At 40.0% G+C, this 21160-nt stretch overlaps 1 protein-coding gene across 1 annotated transcript; it reads left to right on the plus strand.

Annotated features, from left to right (window-relative positions):
- The first annotated feature begins 1 nt into the window (after position 1).
- On the plus strand, positions 2-20803 carry CHIC1 (cysteine rich hydrophobic domain 1). The gene is made up of 6 exons (XM_048960040.1): positions 2-248; positions 7238-7292; positions 13614-13769; positions 15723-15779; positions 16002-16061; positions 16862-20803. The coding sequence occupies exons 1-6, from the start codon at positions 55-57 to the stop codon at positions 16910-16912; spliced, it is 573 nt and encodes a 190-aa protein (XP_048815997.1). The 5' UTR covers positions 2-54; the 3' UTR covers positions 16913-20803.
- The last annotated feature ends 357 nt before the right edge of the window (positions 20804-21160 follow it).

Below are 21160 nucleotides of genomic sequence, written 5' to 3' on the forward strand. Positions count from 1 at the left end.
CTCCCTGCGCACTGCGCAGACGCGCGGCGAAGCCGCGTCGGGGGTGGGGTTGAGATGAGCGTGCTGCTCCCCAACATGGCGGATTTCGACACGATCTATGAGCTGGAGGAGGAGGAGGAAGAAGAAGAAGAAGACGAGGAGGAGGAGGAGTCGTCCGAGCCTGAGCCCGTGGTGCGGAGCCAGGAGCTGCCGCGGCCCCGCGACGCGCCGGATCCCGTGGTGGTGCGGGGAGCCGGGCACATCACCGTGTAAGGAGCGGGGCTGCGGGGCGGGAGCGAGGGTCTGAGCTCCGGGGGCAGCGAGGGGCAGCGCGCCTCCCTGCCGCCGCGGCAGTAAAGGGGCGGCCGTTCGGGGGGAAGGCGCCGGCCCCCGAGGGCTGCCGCGGCTCGGGGCGATCCCGCCGGTGAGCGAGCGGCTGGCGTTGAGGTCCCGCGGCGGCCCCGCGCGCGCTGCCCGCCTGCAGAGCGGAGCTGCGGTCAGCCGCTGTCCGTCGCGCGGCCTCACCGCCGCGGTCGCTGGCACGGCGGGGCCGGGGAGGCCCGGCGCTGAGCTGCGCTGCCGGGGGCCGCGGGCGGCCGCGCTGTCATTCGCCGACCCCAAACTTTCTCCCGAGTTGTGCTCGGTTTAAGCGTTTTCCTCGTTGCAGTGCATCGCGAGGCGCGGTGTTTGCTGCCCGTTTGACGTCAATGTGGAATGGCCATTTGGCTTTACTTTCTTGTTTTTTTTTTTTAATATCCCCGCTCCAGCAAGTGAGGAATTAGCACAACAGAGTGCACTCGTACCGAGTTGTTAGTGGTTGTGCTCGTTTATATAGCGAGAAGGGTGGTACTGAAACTTTGATATTGTAGAGATCCATCGAGCTTGTGTTGCCCTGGGTCCATCTGGATTGCATAAAAGATCGCACGTTTCTCTCTGTTGAATAGGTGCATTGTGATCTAGCTTTCTGCAGCAAAGGCACTGGGTGAGGAAAGCTCTCATCCTAGGAGAACTAATGTTGGAGTTGCTGTGTCCGCCATGTAAGTCTGAAGCAGTTTGCTGAGCTGGTGCCATGGGTGGCTGCTGCGCTGCACCGCAGTGTGCCTGCTGTCCTGAGCCCACACAGCATGTGGCCTGTGTGAAGGAGAGATGTAGCTTATGTGAAATGACCAGAGTAGCATATGCCCGCTTTATTAGCTGTCTGTTTTTAAGCTCAGAACTGAAAAAAAAAAAACCATCACATACTTTGCTTTGTTTGCTCTGAGGCTTTCAGTGTATTAGGAATGTTCCTTAAGGTTCCTTTGTGGCTTCAGCATCTTTTGGAGATAGGCAGGAACACCTCCAAGAGCTGTCAGCCAGTGATGTCTACATCAAAAGAAAGCAGTAACTGTAAATGATGTGGGAATGGTGAGCTAGAATACTGCCCATGTAAGTACCTGGCCTGAATTCCTACCTGCCTTATTTTCCTTTTCTTCCACTCCTCCCAACTTCCTTCCTGAATCAACTATGCCTGTCTGATGGTACAAAACAGCTTTTCTTTTATCAGTTCCTGACAGTTCCTCAAAATCTCTTTATACTAATAAAAACAATCAGTGGATGCTATCAATGAAATGTAAATGGGCTCTGGACGCTACAGTAAACAATCCTAACCTCTTTAATAAATGAGACAATATTTGGCTTCCAATAGATTTTTTATTGGTGTGCATCAGCTCTGAAATTTTTCCACTTTCACACAGATGCTGCATCTTTTGGAATCAGCAGGCTTCAGAAGCATCCTGCTCTACTTATTGATGTGAGACATGTCATGCCTTAAGACTTGTGTTTGTTTTCTGAACCTGTCTGGAATGTTGCTAATAAAAACTTCTGTCCTGGCAGAAGTCAGAAACTCCATTTAAGTAAAGAAAAAAGGAGAAAAAAGAAAAGCATTTATTTTTAAAACAAACCATCTATTATTTTGTTTCACGTATTTTCTGTTCCTCACCTGACGATGGCTTGCTTGAATACTTACTTAGAGAAGGATATTTTCTAATTCTAGGGTCATTTTCTGGTTCAGCTTTTCATGTACAGTTCTCTCAAACTTTTTCATTTTAGCAGATTAAAAATACATGTTAGTTTCTTGCATAAGAGTTGTTATGACCTTGTCAGTGAGTGGCTGACCCTAACAGAGTTACCCTGCAGTGTCCAGCCATACTAAAAGTAAATTCCAGGAATCTTTTTAGCAGGATCTTGCTTTTTCTACTGACTGTTTGCTAACCTTTCACCCTTGTGCATGGGAAGAGTGATTGAATAAACTGTATTTGTTTCATTTCTCACTGAAGGAGCATTTAGGAAAGCAGGTAGCAGAGTTCATGCTCATCTTGTTCAACACTCACTGTAGAAGATCCTCGTTTTAGGAAAGTTAACGACCCACTTAGTTTTAAGTAAGCTTTAAAATTTTAGTGCAGAGAAATCACTACAACTTGGTGAACGCCTTTTTTTTCCTTCTGGAATTCCGTGTAAGGGGGTTTTCTGTTTCACTATGTAAGTTAGTGTTACTGTGATGGTGTATTGAAGTATCTCATCATAAACATCTTGAATGAAAACTGAGTCAAAGCAACAACAGTAACTTCCAAAAACACGGCAGGAAACTAACCGAGGAGTTTCAGTTTTTCTGATGTACTGGCCCACGTGAGGCAGTGAAGTGAGACACTGAGCCTCTTTTTGCCCTTAGCGTTCTGCTTGTGACTCCTGCTCAGGTCTGTGAACTTTCTAGTATTGGATACAAGCTAACTTTCGTTCTTCCATGATGTTTCCTTTAGGAGTGCCTGAGGGACCTAGGATACAGGTGCTGATGAAAAGCCTATTGTCAGGGAAAGGACAGGTGCTCTCAATTGTAAAGAAAGAAGATATTTAGTTGTCTTCTATTACTCCCATCTATACATTTTCTGTGTATTTAAAACTGCAAATGACTTCAGCCTACCGCTAGTTCTCAATAAGTTCTCCAAAATGTTATCCACGAGGAGGGATGCCCCTTAGTTCATCCTCATAGGCTTCATAGGAAAGGGTCATAGACTAGAAAGAAATTTCAACTCAGGGCTGTTGATGAGTGCTTTCTTTATTCAGTGACATTGAACAGAGCTGAGGTGGTGCCTCTGCAGAGGAAGCGTCTGGTGACCCAAGTTCATATGTTCCAGATAGGTTAAACTTACACTGGATTAGGTGTGGGGAAATGAGCCATGCAAAAAGGAAACTGGAGAACCTGTCACGAGAGAGCTGGCTAGCTTGCATGGCCTTATAAGACTGATGACTACCTATAAACACAGTACTGGGTTAAGCAAGAATGAAAGACTATTAAAGTCAAAAGGAAAAAGTTCAAGAATCTGTAAATATGTCTGTTCTAGATGTAAGTGCTTTCCAAAATGTTTCTGTTCCAGTTATGGGGACAGGAGACCTCATTTCTGATAATGCTTTGTAAAGAAATCTATAATGTGATCCTACTGCAGCTAGGATCTACAGATGATGATTCAGAACTTTCAGGCTTTAATGTATGAGCTTTTATTTACTACATCTGCCTCTGGGAAATTGCATTCCCTCCACTTTACAAATGGGGAAAATGAGATGACGGGGCTTCTGCTGTGCCATACTTTAAAACAAGGAACGAGAGAGAACAGAAACTGAGGTAATCCTTGTTCTGTTCCAGTGTTGGTGTCCATTAGGCAATGGTTCCTTGCTTTTACAGGTATGTCATCCAGAGAGAAAATTCCAGCTAAAGTGTGTGAGTGACTTCATGTGAATTTCTAAATGTCAGACCTTGCACACTTTACACTGAGAGTGCTCCGAAATAAGTGACCACCAATTGATGTTTGAAGTAATTGAACGGACTGATGCTGCAGTTTATTTTGCACAGCTATTTTTAAAGCATACTGGGTTTTACAGGATAGTGGAGGCAAAATCATGTTAGATCAATTATTGCTATGAATTAATTTATTTTGGAAGGACTAGGCAATTTCGTAGTTAAAAGTTCAGGTCTTAACTTTTTTTACATGAAGTTTTTAATAACGCTTCAGCGCTTTTTTGAAAGTGCTTACACAGCTGTAGAATTCTGTGGCATTCTGCTTTAAGCAGAACTTTAACCAGAATTATTACCAGAAACAACTATTTGTTTCTTGAGTGTAACCCATCTAATAGGGTTTTAATCTTTCTGAACTCCATGGTGTCTCTCCATGGCGACTCAGTGGGAGGACAGCAACCCCTGGAGATGTCTCTGTGAAACTGCTGAAGGCCACAGTGCTGCTGGCTGCACGCAGTGTTACAGCATGGCACGGTTCTGTTTGCAGCATAGCCGAAGCCTCTGGAACTCCTTCAGCCATTTGTGGGGGTCAGTGTAAAACAGATGCATTTCTGTAACTGAGGCTTCCTGGTCACATTAAATCTGAGTGGACTGTTACAGCAACTAATACGAGTTCTGGTTTTCTAAATATGTTTCAAAGACATCGTCAGCCTTCAGATTTAATTCAGTAACTTACACTGTGTTCTTGCCATGTTCTTAACAGTTCTAAACCAAAAAGCACTCATTTGTTTTATTTTCTTGGGAAATCGGGAGTACAATGGGAATTGTAACGAGTAGATGTGAGCAGTGAGATGAAAGATGCTGCCTGTGGCTCAGGAAGTTTTTGAACTACAAACTGTTGAAGGTCTGAAGAGAATTCTGGGGTAATAGTATGTAAAGTTTGCAGGCTTTTTCCTTCTGCCATTCTCTGGGCATTTGCTGCTGGTGCTGTGAGAATCAGTGTTGTGATCTGGATGGGTCTTTGGCACCAGTAGAGCAGTTCTAGTCTGTGATGTGGATAAATAATTCCATAGCATTACAGAATAGCTCAAGCTGGAAGGGACCCGTAAGGATCATTGGGTCCAACCCCTGGCTGCACACAGGACCACACAGTCTGAGAGCATTATCCAGATGCTTCTTGAACTCCAGCAGCTCAGGGCCGTGCCCACTGCCCTGGGGATGTTCCATGCCCACCACCCTGTGGTGCAGACCCATTCCCTGACCCCCTGCCTTTCCCCTCACACAGCTCCACGCCATTCCCTTGGGCCCCACTGCTGTCACAGAGAGCAGGGCTCAGCGCTGCCCTCTGCTCCCTGTGAGAGCTGCAGCTGCTGTAAGGGCTCTGCTCAGCTCCCCTGGGCCCAGCAGACCCAGGGACCTCAGCTGCTCCTCACACACTGTCCCCCCCAGTCCCTTCCCCATCTCTACAGCCCTGCTTTCCAGTAGCTCGTTTATGATAAGTTAATTACATTGCTTGGTTGCTAAAGGTTTGTGATTGTTTCATGTAGTTTTTCAATAAAAGAGTCAGTGTTCCTCAAAACAGGCTCACCTGGATTTTGTAGGGCTGTTAGTCTTTTCTGGTTTTTTGTTTGTTAGTTTTTAAGACTGAAAAGACCAACTTGGAAAATTTCATCATAAAAAAGAGAAGTTACAGAATGTGGAGACTGGCCTGCAGGTTACATTGTCAGAAAATGAAAATGTGTTTATATCAGCTACTTCTTAGTTTGCTTAAAATCATACTGTGTTTACTTCTTGTATATATAGCAGTGATTTATCATCATGGCTTTCCAATTGACTCAGATATGCTGTAGCCAATGCTGTGCTGCTGTCCAGTTCACTCACATTCACTTGTAGAGGATTTCCAATGAAAATCTGTTGAAGGAAACACAAACAAGTGGCAATTGGTCATAGTGCTTAGGATAGCTGAAGAGACAAAGGTTGAGAGACAGCTCGGTGAAGGTCTAATCTTTGGTGGTTTTGTAATATTTACACAAATAGTGTGCTAACATGCTGGTTTTTACAGGTGCCAAGGCTCTGACTTAAGTTAGCAACGGAAGAACTTGACGCCAGTATTGCTGACAGACATCTTGATTAGCTGACTGGATTTCTGAGAGCAGCGCAGATTTTAATGCTTCTTTCACCCTTCAAGTTTATTTTTCACTTGTCTGTACTGCTAAGCAAGTGCCATCGCTGGGTTTGGGTAGCTGAGTTATCTGTGGGTGCACGTGGGCTGCGTGCTGTGCAGTGGAGGCACTTGCTCTTGGGCAGTGTCAGTGTTCGTTTGGGTGGCCAGCAAAGAACGTTTCGGTGTTGGTTCAGAGGAATGCTCTCTGCCCAGAAGGGTTTGTTTCTAGGGTAAATATTACAATACCAAATATACATGCTCATCTTTCTGGCTGTGATTCTTTTGTTTTCTGTTTGTTTCAACACAAATATTCAGGAAATGGTTTATCAGGGCTGGCAGAACTTGGTGTGCAGTGTATTTAACTTTACAAGCTTTACAGGAAACCTTCTTTGAATAGACACTGGAGCTGAGAGACCAGTTGCTGTTGTTTTATTACTGAATTGCAAAGGTTAGAATTCAGATGAGATGGAGAGTACAGAAGATCATAACATTTTATTTCACAGAAACTTGTGGGCTTAACATTAGGGTTTTGTTAATTTCTTGCCTACGTGTATGCTTTAAATACAACAAAGTCAGCTGTGCTTTCAGCATCCTACTGGCCTACACAAGTAGCTCCTTGACATGGGCAGTTGGTTCAGTAGATTTGGAGCTCGGAGCAACATGGGTTTTCAAGCAGAGCATCTAAATTCCAGAAAACACGTTGCTGCCTGTAGGCTCTGCTGGTTGTGCTGAAGATTTGCTGCTGGCAAAGTAAAGGCTTCACTGACAGGAGCCGCCAGGCACTGTGTTAGCTAAGGCAGTCTTCTAAAGCTCGTGGTTGCTTGAAAGCACTCCATATGTGGGCCCTTACATGTTTGCATGAGGTAGTTTAACTCAGATCAAAGCAGTTTTTAAGAATTGTATGGTTATAAATTTTCCAAAGCAATGAATGGTTTCCTTATAAATAGCTTTATTTGTTGCATGTGAATAAATTGCATGAGTAAGAAAAACAGCAATGGAAAGATTAGCTAATACTTGCAGGCTCTTGTTTTTTTCTTTAAGAAAGAAAAAATTGAAATTACTGCTATCCAATTGTAAAATATTTTTTTCTGCTTTTAGTGGCTTGAAGGTATTGAAGTAAAGCAACAAGCTATATTTCTCTTTTTGTCTTATGAATAATACAGAAGAGCTTATATAAAAATGGTTTGAAAGCTTATAAAACAATGTACATGTAAAGGCAAAAGAAATAGTTTTCCTTTTTTATAAAAAAAGCATCTATTGCATTTTTTATTAAGGGAAACAAAATAAGTTAGGTGGAATATATTTTGTTTGTCTCTTTTGTTTTCAAGGTTTGGCTTGAGCAACAAGTTTGATACAGAATTTCCCTCTGTTCTGACAGGGAAGGTAAGTGTGAGATTAAACTGTTCTTTTAAATGGAAAGCTCCAGTGCCTCCAGTGGTTTTTGTGTTACAAATATATGCCTATGAATCCAACACAACTGGTTGCAGGCCAGCACTGCGCTGAAGGCTGCTAAATTAACTCTGTCTTTCATGAAGTAGCTGGTCGAAGACCGGTCCCTACAGCAAAGATAGTTTGCAATGGCTGTAGTCTTTATTGACATTCTAAGCACACCATGATACTGTTCTCACGTAGGCAATCTGTGTAAAAGCAAGACTTGCACTCCCTTGCTTCAGAGGTGCCTGCAGTTTGTGCTACATCCTGTGCAAATTAAACTATTTCAGGCACTAGACCTCATTTTTCAATATGTCTGTCAAGCGTTGAGTTTATTTTTAGGCAGATCTCTAGAAGAGAATTTATTTATCTGAAGCTTAAAGGAATAAAACATGGTCTCCAGTCTGCGAGTGAAGTAGGTTCTCTTAGAACTTCTCCTGAAATTCAGTAATTGTGTCATTCTGAAAATTTGTTGGGAAAGTCTCATCGTTTCTCTGAGTCTTGTTGTGTTGCTAAATGCAATTTAATAAGTATTCATTTGTATTTATTTATTATTGAAAACTTGTAGCAAAGTTCTTGACTTTTAAATTCTTTTCATAATTCTGGTTTGGTTTTGTTTGTTTGTTTTGTTGTGTCTTAGGCTTTTTTCCCCAGTTCTTTTCATTCAGCTGTTTTAGTACTCAGTGCTTTTCTCGTCCTTCATTTTGTCATCCCCTTGCGTATCTCTTCCAGAGTTTGTGAGACAAAGGTACTTGGCTCTTGCTGCTTTCTCTAAGGACATCCCACCTGGCTGCAGCCTCCCAGTCTCCCCAGCCTCCTGCAGTCACTGTTTTTGCAATGTGCCGAATGCAGCTGAGGCCTGTGGAGGTTCCTCCCTCTGGAGCAATCCTGGTTCTGCCAAACCCATCTGGGATTTTTCTCCTCCAAGCATAACGAACAAAGTGCTTGTGGTGAATCTGTCCAGCATTTTTGACAGCAGCCCACTTGTTGGCTGATCAAGCTGCTAATTTGGTTGTTAAAAGACAACCTGTAAAGTCTGGCCTTGTTTCAGGATCTCACTGGCAAAAAAGGAAGGCTCATTGACTTAACAGTGCCTGATGTGCAGTAACATAACTTGCATCTCACTGCTTTGCATGTCTGAAGTTTATTTTCTGTAAAGCTCTTTCAGATCACTAAAAGCCATGGAATGCTTTTTTGTTGTTCTAATTAAGTGGTCGTTTTCTGTAAAAAAATATATTTAAAAAAAAAAAACAACCACTACCCCACCCCAAAACATATTCATTTTAATACGAACCTTAATGCCTGTCACATTTCCCACTTGCTTGACTTCCTGTTAAATAAAGAGTGAGAAATTGATGTTATTACAGGATCTGAGTTTACAGGAGCAAAAGTTTAATTTAAACTTCGGTTTACTGCTTGGATTTAATTTAGCAAAGAGTGAAAAAAGAGAATGTTCTTTTACCTGACACGTGAGTGTCGACTTGGTGCCTACAGGAGCACTGCTTATCTTGGGAATTTTGGTAATCCAGTTACTTCTTTTTTTTCCATGTGTGGATTGATGGGTTTTGAGGAAAACGACTTTGAAAATAAATCCAACTTTCACCAATCAGATGAGATAGTAAACAAATCCTTCTTAATGCTTGCCACACATGCTTGTGAAAGGTGGTAAAAGCCACAGCTGTGGCTTGTTGAGTTTTTAATGCTTCCATAAAGTGCCAGAGATGAATAATCTGCTGCTTCCTCTGGTTGTGGCAGTCCATCACCTTTACCGCTGCTGAAAATGAAAACTCAGATTTTTCCAGTAAGTGTTCTTCAAATACCCTGATTAATAATTCACATCAGGCTTTGTGGTCTGCTGATGTACCACATGAAGATCTTTCTTCTTCTTCTTTCCTTTTTATGAAATCCATTTATGAATAGTGTGGTGGCTGTTTATATTAACCGTTTTCTATAAAAAATGTTTACTGTAAGACTGCATTAAAGCCATCACTGGATGGTTGTCATACTTGGAGAGTGTCCATGTAATATTAAGCTTAATGACTTTGTTGACCACTGTGAATTGATGCTAGTAATATAATTCCTTTGCTAGTGGAGTCTAAAAGATGAAGCCGTTACGTGGGGTTGATAGACTTCTCCATTATGCTGTTTTTCTTCTAAGAAATTCAGGATGAGGATTTAGGCTTTTAAACAAAGGATGCAATCACTAACTTTTTAGATTTATGCTCTGTGTAGTCCTTGGGAATTGATAAAGTTTCCTGACCCTCAGTTTGGTTTTCATCTGCATAATGGCTATAGTGAACCTTGCACTAATTTTATTCTTTATTATCTTTTTAATATCAAATATCCTTCTTTATCCATCTTCTCTTCTTCTTCCTCCTCATTTCTGCAGATTCTCAAGCAGTTGTAAATTAGCTTAGAGCTAAGGTGCATGTGAGAACATCTTAAATATTTAACTGGTTGCGAACGATTGAGGAAATAGCATAGGCTAATAGGCTAAACAATACGGAAAATATCAGGTCAGATATTGGCTCTAGTTAATTCCACTCGATTGACTTGCCCTTTATCTTGCAGGATAAGAAGCAAGTATCAGCTGGTGTATAAATACAGAGCTTAGCTTTCCGGAGTGTTTGCAACAAAATTTTGTAAGAAAAGATTTCATTTACAAAATAAAGGGGCAGTAATTAGCTTGTAGTAATTGGTTTTAATTTAAATTCTGGCTAAATTCAAATTCTGCATGCTATGGTTTTATAGGGTTGTTCTTTCAAAACAGACATTTAAAATGGGCTTTAAGGCAGCTCTGTTGGTAGCTATTCTGAAATGAAGTAGAACTTCTGGTGCTAAAAGTTTAAGCGATTCCTTTGCTGCAAAGAATTTTAAACCTGGCTTATAAAAACTTCCCATGAGGAATTGTTCAATAGCAAGCAGTGCTCCAGGTGACAAGATAGTGATGGGGCCAGTGGGCCTTAAGGAAAAAAAGTGGAGTTTCCTGCCCTGGACCTCAAACAATCAGGATCTCATGCAGAGATTACTGTGCAGTGCAGGGAAATGTAAGCCATAAAATGGGCTGTTGCTATTGTGATCCCATTGCAGTGTGTGATTGATAGGGTTTGTGATCATGATTGAAGGAGAAAGATCAGGCCTGCTGGGCTCTTGCTCTCTTCCTGTGTTTGCAGATTCTCTTACATCCTGTTGTAAAATATTATAACACTCCCTCCTTCCCTTTTATGTCCTTTTTTCCCCCCTTGGAGACCTAAAAGGAGCCAGTATCTCTTTACAAGGTGTACTGCACAGCCAGGAGCTATGTGTTTACCTCATTCTTTTTGAGACTCAGAAATTCTACAAGCAACATTCCGAAACTGCTCAAAACTGTTAGTGAGCTTTCTTTGCTCAGGAGGTGCTCTGAATTGTTCTAAATACTTAGGCATTTTCTATTAACTTTTCAGTATCTTTATCTGCATAAAAGACAGGATTTAAAATTATGTCCAAAAATCAGCAGCATTCTTTTGTAACTGTTTTATTCTAAAATCATTTTCTTACTAAATAAGAACAATGTCATTTTATTTGTCATTCTTTGTCACTGTAACAAGACTGAGCTGTAAACCAAAAGGAACAGACTGGTTTTGCTTCTTTTTATCACACAATGAGGCTTATCTTGGTCCCTGATGAGTTTAGCTTCAAATGAAGATGCCACTGACTGACAGAAGTATTTTTCGCGATGAGGTGTCTGCAATGGAGAAATGCATCCAGCAGTTTGAGTTGGCTGAAGAAGTCTTCAGTAGTTTCATCTTGTGCTGCAGTGAGGAGATACGCCTTTACAGAAGTGGTTGGTGCGTTAGCAGCTAGTAGCTGTGCTGTGCTAATCTGAAAATAGCCCAGGTAGAAATCTGTATTTCTTGGCACCCAGAATTTGTTTCTAGATTACCATGTGCAGTGCTGTGCTCATGACAGCATATATGTTCTTCTAATGCAGCATCGTGCTGTTTGACGATGGGACCAGTGGTCAAAGAATCTAGTTGACTTCTTTTGTGTTGGAAGATATCAATTATGGTTATAAAGTTTGTTCATGATATACAGAGAACTCTAGGCTGCAGATCCAGTGTCTACAGTAGTGCACAGCTGTGTCTGGGGGTGAGATGTGCTGTTGTCAAGGTCCAGTGAACTTTGTGAGTGATACAAAAGGAACCATTCTCTTTCCTTAGTGGACTTCATATCACAAGTACTAATGGAGTCAAGAAAAAATAGATTATTACCTTTCAAATAAATAGATAGGCTGATACATGTATGAATTTCAGAAGACTTACTGAAGATGGTCCTGTTTTTGTACATATGAATGCTAAGAACATATTTGCATGTGAACTTCCTTGAGCATTGTGAGCTGTGGTTTGTTTGTGCATGTGAGTTCGATTCGCTCTGAATCACGTCTGATTGCAGAAGCTGAACTCCTGTACTCCTGTTACACAACCAGTCCTGTCACACTTCACTACCAGTCTTGCTCCCATAGTGGACATGAAGTGGTCTTACTCACATGCATCAAATACTTGGGGTTTCCTAAATATAAGAGCTGCCACTGGCAGAGATTTGCAAAGCCTTCCATTTTGAATGCTTGAAAGCACAGGCTAATTTTCCACATCACAATGTAATTTGTTTCTCTTCTTCATTAAAAGCATCCCAATGCTGTTTCTTTTTTATTTTTTTTTATTCTTTTTTTAACTGGGATATTTATTGTAAAACATACTTAAATGTAGATGTGCCATTTAGTCGAAAAAAAGCTTTTGGACTTGCTTCATTTGTACGTGTAGAAAGAAGTACAAGATTGACTTTTCTATACTGAGGAAACAAAAGCAGTCTGTATAATTGCAGAATAAGTGGTTGCTGTGTAGTTATTCATTCCTGCTATAAACTGTTAACTGATGTTCACTGTAGGTCTGGCTAGCATACAGACCCAGATGACCCCTGACTGTACTGCGTGGTGATCTGAATGGCCAGGAAACAGATGCTCTGTGTGTTTACTCCCTTTCCTGCAGTGCTTTAATCTAGTTAGCTCTTGTGATAGGCAGAGGTGGCAGAACCAGGTTGATGCTGCTTCCTGGCTGCTGGGTTCACCTCTTCAGAGCAAGGAGGCACTGCCAATTAACACCTTTGTTCCCTCCCTGTTTGTGGAATCAAATGAACAGTCAGGCTTGATGGTTGGAAGGCTTATGTAGGAGTTCAATAACTTGGTATCCAGACCAGCTCTAGGCAGGGGCTTCTTCAACATGGCAAGTAGGAAGGAAAGATTTTTTATTATTGTTATGTTAAAGTTGTTATCCCTGGCTGTTCAGGTCTGTTGAAGTTGGATCTCACTGTTCTGCTTTGTGTCCAGCCCTGGGCTTTGTTACGGTTAAGAGTGCCATCCTGGAGTCAAGTTAGCTGTAAGACAGTGCATGCATCCCTACTCGTTATTTAGGTACTGTAGGGCGATGGTGGGTTTGGAGCATGTGAGTAGGCAATAATACTTTAAGAAATAGTGGGCTGAGTGTACTTAAAGAAAATGTGTTTCAGCAGCTAGGCTTTACTAAAAATCATGTACAAGGTGCATTTCTTAGCCTTGGATGTAATCCAGTTCCTGCCTTTCTGGGCTTCCCAGCTTTGGAAGAAGCCACAGGTAAAGTTGCAGCCCCATGACTGTGTGGGCTGTGTCAGGAATTGGTCTGTGGACAGCAGCCCACCCTCACCCAGGCACAGTGTAGACTTGGTATGAAAGTAAACTGGACATATCATCCTTCTTTAATGTGACACACAATAGTGTTTTTACTAGGAAGTAACAACCAATTACTCCTTATTCACTTGGAAACAAGATAGCCATCATTCTTCTTCTTTTAATTTCATTTTATTCCTTCTTTTTTTTTTTCTTTCTTTTTTTTTTTTCCTTCTTTTATTCCTTTTTTTGTGGTCAGTGTAGCCAGGATGTTGCACTGCTGCGTTCCACTTCTTAGCCTTGTTAGGGACCACTGTGTTATCAAGCCTATTGCTCTATGGTATAATAAATATGGATGAGGCTGTTCATCTAAGCTGCACTGGGCTTTTTAACGCAAATTTTTGCAAAGCTCACACCATAAATGAGTTTGTTACAAGAAAATGACTTTTCATGCTCCCTGTGTGACCGGTGTTTTGGAAGATGGGGTCATGTTGCATAATGAAATATGTTGCATTTACATTTTAATCTGTAAAGGCAATTCTTGAGAAAATACGTCTGTAATGGCATTCCACTGAAGTTCAGCACTTCTGTTACAGGTTGCCCCAGAAGAATTCAAGACCAGCATCAGTCATGTGAATACCTGTTTAAGAAAGAATCTTCCTGTCAATGTAAAATGGCTGATTTGTGGCTGTCTGTGCTGCTGCTGCACACTGGGCTGTAGCCTGTGGCCTGTAGTGTGTCTTAACAAAAGAGTAAGTACATTTTTTGTTTGTCTTATTTTCTTGATTTTGCAATTTCTGGTAGCATTAAGTAATGTTGAATAGCATCATCTCCATTCCAAAGCCCTTTTCTTTATCTCACATTCAAAAGCTAATTCAATTTTCCACTCTTTGGAGAATAGAAGAAAACATTTCTTAACGAAGCAAATGATACCAAATTGCCAATTGAATTGATAGTCAAGGGTGTAGCTAATCTTATCTCAGTTCAAAGAAGAAAGTGTTATATAGGAGAACCTACATTTCCAGGATATTTAAAGGTGTAAAAACTGAATTAGTGAGTGCAGACTGAGATGTTGATCCTCAAAAGTTGCCTGAACTAGAGTGAGTATTTTTCTTCCCTTCTCTCACACAATTTTTTGCAAGCAGACAATTTGTATTATTATTATCTCTAATAGATACCATAATGTTTCTGAACTGTTATTTATTTGGCGTGCTTTACTGTGTTACTTCTATGAAGAGCAGTCAGAAGAATACACTTGATACGTAGAGATGGAATATTTGCAGTTTTAAAAACATATTTAATATCCCTGTGCTATTTTCTCAAATGTATAAAGTGTGTATAAAGTGTGTACATGAATGTGTGCGTGTGATTTGGTCACTCTGAGAACCAAAAGTATACGGTTGTTCTTGGTCTCTTGTGGAGGACTGAGCCAGCCAGTACCTGAGCACACAGCAGCCCTTTGCTCACTTAGTCTCCAACAGGACTGGACAGAATTTGAAGAGCAAAAGCAAGAAAAGCCTCAGGTCACAATAAAAGTTAATAAATGAATGGAAAAAAAAAGAGGAGAAAAACCCAAGAGGTGCAAAGACAAATCACTCCCTACCTCCCATCAACTGGGCCATGACAGCCCCAGTTTTGTTGTGAGCATGGTGTCATGTAGCCTTTGGTCAAACTGGGGCAGCTCTCCCAACCTCTTGCCCATACCTGTGGGAGGTAAAGTTAGAAACAGAGGTCCGTGATGCTGTGCAAGCACTGTTCAGCCAGAGCTGCAACACTGCTATGCTACCAACACTGAGTCATTAGATCTAGAGTGCAGCACTCTGCAGGCTGCAGTGAGGAATTTAACTCTGTCCTAGCCAGTCCATGTATGTTCATTTAGGAAAAAAAAGAAAAAAAAAGGCAAGATCCAGAAGCTGGAATCTGAAATTTAAACAGTGCAAGAAACAACGTGGACTTTTTAATTCTGAGGACAGCTTCATCACTGGAATAATTTGCAAAGAGTTAGTGGATTCTCCATCATTAAGTGTTTGACTCAGGATTCGCTACCTTTGTTTTTTTTTTTAATGAGGTAATGTAGCTCATCAACCATTATTAAGCTTGTGAACAAAATACCTGCGTGGAACATCGCGCAGGAAGTAGAGTAGGTTGTCACAGTGCTCCTCCTGGGACAACAGGGGAAAAATAGTTGAAACTTCAAAAATACTTCCTTCTCCCACAGTCAGTAAAATTCTTCTTACTTCCTGAAGTGGGTTGCTTTCTTCAAAATAAGATCCCCTTTATAGGTGTAAGGAAGCAGACGTATCTCCTATCCAGGGTTTCACCTTCGTTTTTTAATGGTTGCCATGATCTTATGGAGTATTCTAAGTATTGTGGAAGCTCTTTGTAGATGTAAACCATTGTAAAGCATTTATTATATCAGAATGAAGACTGTAATTGAATCATATTTTAAGGGCCCTTGTAGAAAAAGTAGAATGTGTCCAGTTTTGAGCGTTGTGGTTTCTTGTTTGTTTGTTTGTTTTCTGATGCTGAGGAACAGAAGTCCTATCACTTCAACTTCCCATTTACAATTGTTCAATTGCTTGGTTGTACTTCTATAAAACTGATTTATGTAAGTGATTCTTAGTCCAGGAATGCAATAATGAGGTTCTTCTGGATGAAGCTGGCTACTGAACCATTCATAATACAGTTTTGACTTAATTTTTTAGACTAGAAGATCAATTCAGAAGTTATTAGAATGGGAAAATAACAGACTATATCATAAGGTAAGAAAAGTTGGAGTGCTTGTTTTCTTCACTTTTATGGTTCTTTTGCGTAATTGGCATGTAGGAATTCTACTGTCTCATTATAATTCTGTACTTTGTAGAAGTTAAATTTCACTGTCTGAAGTGTTGCAGATCCAAGTGGTTTGATTGCTTATGCTTGTTACATTAGTTATCAAAATAATGTAGTAGTATGTGTTAATCCCCTGATAATTACTTTCTTAGCTTGGTTTGCACTGGAAGCTGAGTAAAAGGAAATGCGAAACTAGCAATATGATGGAATATGTAAGTATTATTCCTGTTATTTGTTTGGTATTTCACACCCTTTATTTTATAGTGAAATCTGTTAACTTACCAGACTTCAACCAATCTGAATAAGCTCTCATAAAAAACAGCAGTTGTTTGATATACACCTGTGAAGGCCAGTTTTAAAGAGTGGCTATGTCATATATTAACATTGAGAAATTGTCACTGCTGAACTTGTTTTCCATTCATAACAATTCTGTGTTTGCACTACAGGTACGCTTTGATCAGTGACTGATAGCAAGGAAGGCCCACTGGGTTTCCGTGCCCTAGTGTGATTCTCCCAGCAGCCCATAGTTCTTTAGCTCTTAACCTTTTGCTATCTATAGTTATTTTTGCGTCAGCATTTTGGTACAGAAATATTGCATTTTTTTATAGTAGTGTTTTGTTTGCTTTTTTTTTTTTTAATGAGACCATGGATTTTTATTTATTTATTTTAATCCTGGCTCCTGATCTCATAAAAGATTTAACCAAGATATTCCTTTAGGAAAGTGGAATTTCAAACATTCCTGTTATCCTACTATTCTCTCATCCACTTTCATGTATAACAATGAAGACTGCTTAGGCTCAAAGAGAGAATCACCCCCAAAAAGTCAAGTGTTGATAAGCTGTGTATTTCAAAATAACCTGAATCTTCTTTGTTCTCTGGATAAAGTTTCCCTATAAAATAATCTTGGACAAGTTTAATCCTACAAACAGCTAATGTTGCATGGAAAGTTATGCTGAAGATTTGAAGTTGTTGATTACTGTGTTCTGTTCTTGTCTTTTCCCTTCTTCAACAGGTAATATTAATAGAGTTCTTACCAAAATATCCCATATTTCGACCTGACTGAGGAACTGCATTTGGTCTTTCATGTTACCTGTCATTTTCTACCCTTAGTGCCTTGTAGATGATTTTGGAAAGAAGATGGTCTACTTTGCTGTGATTGAAAAGATGTTCTTCAGTAGAGTATCTTCCTTGCGATGTTATTTTTTGTTTGACAACAATTTGCACATTTTTTTAAATGTTAAATGAGGCTTCTGTGTTGCACTCTGAATTTTTAACATTAACAAAAACTGATATAGTTGCCACTAGGAATCTGACATCAGTGCTGCTTAAACTCGTTCTGAGCATGCTGCCTTATTAATTTCTACATTTAGCATATATCCTCAAACATGCACCCTGATGCTGTGTCATACTGTATTTCATTCTAAACGTTGCATTCCTATAAATCCTCAGTAGAAACGTCCAGGTAAGCGTCTAGTAGTAAAGATTTTAGTGTCACTTGCTTGCATAGGACTTGCAATTAACAGCACTGGTTTTGTCCTGCACTTTGCAAAATCATCATTTACATTAGGGGGTTAATTCTTTTACCCACTATAGATTTGTAAATATTGACTCTTTGCATAATGTAAAGTGTGGTATGCCAAGGTTTACAGAATGTAAGATAGCTCTTGTTCTATTACCAACAGTTTGACATAGTTTTATTCATTACATTTGTTACCATCCCTCTGATTGTATGGACCCATTCACGTACTGTTTTTATGGTAAAGCCATAATGAGTTTGTACATACTGTCAGATGTGTAGGGCTCAGTTGCACTTTTGTTTAGTAAATGGATGAAAAATGTGTAGCATTTTGTTTGTTTGTTTGTCCTTTAACTACTTCAGGTGTTATTTGTGGCACCTGAAATGGGAACCTTATATACTGTTCATCTTTTGAAAAAATTACATTTATGGGGAAATGGCAGCTGCTATTAGCAAAACATCCCAAAGCCCACTTTTTACATTTAGAATATCTGGAAGTCAGTTTCTGTGGGTCGTTCTGTTTTGTTTTCGGAGTAGGAAAAAGTGTGTATTGTAACTGCAGAGAGTCGTTACTAAGGAGAAGAATTGGCAACAGCCAAATGAAAGTTGAAGTAACTGAATATTTTTATAGCACAAAAGTACTTCAGCATTTTAACAGTTAAATGACATGGCAGCCCTTTCTAGCAGAAATAAATTTTGCTTAAATCAGAGCAGTATTTCGGAATGTGCTGATGGGAGGAATAGATCAGCTGAATGGGCTCACATGTATACTTTGGCATTCAGGAACAGTCTGAAGAGCCACAAATACCTTGTGGAATTCAGAAGCATTTTTGGACTCCTCCCTGTTTGCCTGATGTCAGGAAGGGAAGTGACTATAGAAAAACTTAGTGTAATGGCTGGCCTAAGCAAAACCATTTGTTCATAGCAAATGAAAGAAAGAAGCAAATGACAATGCATTGTTTGCCCCTTCCCCCCTTCTCCCCCCCCCCCCCCTTCCTAACTAGAAATAAGAGGAAAAAAATACCAGATAACTGATTATCTGTAAGTTGTGATGAATATAATCATAAATGTCTGCAGGCATTTCTTTGCATCAGCTTAACTCCTTGCAGCGTCACAGGTTGCTTTCTAGTTTCAGACTGACTTAGAACTTCCTCTGAATGTATCTGCATCTCTTCAGTGTGCAATATTGTGTTAAAATACAGTATTAGTAAAGTCATTACATTCTAATAGCTGTAACAGGCCAGATACCCAGTACCCAGTGTTTACAGAAGGCCAGTTTTATGTAAGTTGTTACTTGGAATCAGATGTCTTGCTCTTCTAACTGTACAGCTGAGTGTCCCATTCCAGTGCTTCCTGACCTCAGGCTGATGCTTCAGGCTTTGAAATCTGTATGGTTAGTGCAGAGATTTTGTTGGACCAGTAGATTGGTAATGAATAACTGATCAATTGAATTTGTAATGTAATTTAATGAATGAACTGCAGTGTTGTGTGAATTTAACTTGAGCTATACCTTGCAATTCAGATTTCTGTCATAGAACCGTGCAAAGTATTCTCTCCATTTTATTTTATTTTATTTTTTAGGATGAGTGTTAACTGGAAGCAGAGAAAATACTTAATGGCAGAAAGAAACAGTGAAAAGCAAAATTGACATAGCACAGACAATCTCCCTTAGAAATAAGTGCATGTGATATAAGTGAAGGGAGCTTAGCTGGAGAGAACAATAGAAGTTTATTACAGTTGTGCCAGAACTTTGTTAGCTATTGTCTCTGTGAGAAACTCAAGAAATCTCAGCAGATTCTTAATTTTTGCTTTTATGTGACCATATTTTCAAAGTGTTTTTTTTTTTTTCTAACCAAGAGAAGAAAGAGGCAAGCGAGAGTTTCAGTAACTGCCAGTGCTGAGTGCTGAGCAGCCCTCCTTCTCACTGTGAGCAGCAGTCCTGTGCTGAGTCTGTGCTGATACCATGGGTGGAGTTGAGAGTTTTCCGACTGATCTGTCTTGTGTCAGCGAAATGCTGTGCCAAGCACAGGGAACACCCTGAGTTTCCCACTGAAGCACAGAGTATTTATTTTCAAAGTTTACATTTCAAGCACATAAATTCTATACGCTTTTACTTTGTCCTAAATTATTAATTGTATTCAAACCATGAAATGGTCTTTTCCTCGTATGTTTTAATAGGCACTTAAAAACGTGGCCATAAAGCAACTAGTGGAGTATGAGAGCTGAAAAAGAAGTTTACAGCAAGCTCCATGTTTTAATAGGAAGATAAATTTGCATTAAAATACAAAAACAGCATGCAGTATTACATTTGCATCTGAAAGACAGGTTTAATAGCTCATTTAAACATGAAAGCAACTGTAAATGCTGCTGTGAACTTGTCTGTCTACAGGTTCTCTTTTGCCTAGGCTATTCTTTGCTTTAATATGAAAACATCCGACAGTTTATATCTCATAAGATGGAGAACTCATTTTCGACAGTAAAAAATGAGCACGAAATGGTAAGCCTGTTTATAGAGGATACTTGTTAATTGGAGGAAGCACGTGTAGTAATGTAACAGATTGATGTGAGTAAAGTGTAATAGAAATGGTGAAGACAGTGCCTTGACTGGTTTCAACAAAATGAAAACGTGTAGCAAGAAAGGAGAAAAGGGAACTAGTAGAAATATGTAGTGAGAGTTTGCAGCAATTTTTATAAAGCTCTTACAGGAATATCACCTGTCTAATCAGTGTTCAGTTTCTCAAATAAACATGTTGACGCTTTCCTTTTTAACTTTATGTATGAAATGCCTGTTTGTTTGTTTTTCTAATTAGAAAGGTTTTGTATGTGAGGAGCATTAAAGATGATGAGCTCTTACCTCCAATTCCCCACCTGCTTTTTGTGAAGTTCTTTTACCATCAGAGGAGGAAAGATGCATTTTAGAACGTGCACAGGCAAGTTTAAGAAGTGTGGACAGTTGTAGATGAGTAACTTGAAGAACAGAGAACTTTTTTGCTAAAATCCAGAGTGGTGTTGACTGGGGAAAAAAAATTCCCTGTACTTTTCTTGATAGATACAAAAAACCACTGTATGCAAAACTGTAAATATACACATATTAATGTCCCACTATGACAGTTTACTATGTTTACTTGTCAACATACTACCATCAGAGCAATAAAAATGTCAAGCTATTAAAATTCACTGTAAATAAGTTGTTACTTCAGTAAGTCATGTTGTGTGATTCCTCTGCCATTTTCTTCTGCTCTTGCTGTTCTTATGATGCTGTAATGTTACTTGTATGGCTTACGGAAAGTGGTTTTGTTTAAGGTGTATGAAACTTTTTAAATCGTCTTCTTAACATTTTTATTCCGTTTACAAGTGAGCAGACACTTTTTTAATAGGACCTCACACTTTGAAACTTTTTTTTTTCTTTTTAAAATAAAATTCTGAGCTCTATTTCTACATTTGACTGCATAGGCTTGTGCTGTTTAAAGAAGTTGGAAGTCAGACATGCGTAATCACTATGAGACATTTTTCTTTAATTAAATTTAAAGATGAAAACCTCTGAACAGTGCCGTGTGTTTCTGGAAGCAAAGTGGTTGTGTCTCCCTGCAGCACTGTGTGAGCGCAATGGCAGTCAGTGGTTTCCTTTATGTGAGACACATTTGTAACACGGAGCAGTGGAACTCCCAGCATCGTGTGGCTGGTTGAAAGGACAACTCTTGGAAAACTTAGCAAGGCTTTCCCAAAAACAAAATTCTAGAATGAACATCACATTTAGCCTTCCATGTAACCTATCTCAGCTGGTGCGCAGACCCT

The sequence above is a fragment of the Lagopus muta genome, chromosome 13 (assembly GCF_023343835.1).
Source record: "Lagopus muta isolate bLagMut1 chromosome 13, bLagMut1 primary, whole genome shotgun sequence".
Taxonomy (NCBI): Eukaryota; Metazoa; Chordata; class Aves; order Galliformes; family Phasianidae; genus Lagopus; species Lagopus muta.

What these genes read in the sequence shown, in the direction of transcription:
- CHIC1 (XM_048960040.1), top strand. Translation starts at nt 55, where the DNA reads ATGAGCGTGCTGCTCCCCAACATGGCGGATTTCGACACGATCTATGAG. An exon ending in GGAGCCGGGCACATCACCGT is followed by an intron (nt 249 to 7,237) that starts GTAAGGAGCGGG and finishes TTTGTTTTCAAG; the next exon opens with GTTTGGCTTGAGCAACAAGT. An exon ending in ATAACAGACTATATCATAAG is followed by an intron (nt 15,780 to 16,001) that starts GTAAGAAAAGTT and finishes TTACTTTCTTAG; the next exon opens with CTTGGTTTGCACTGGAAGCT.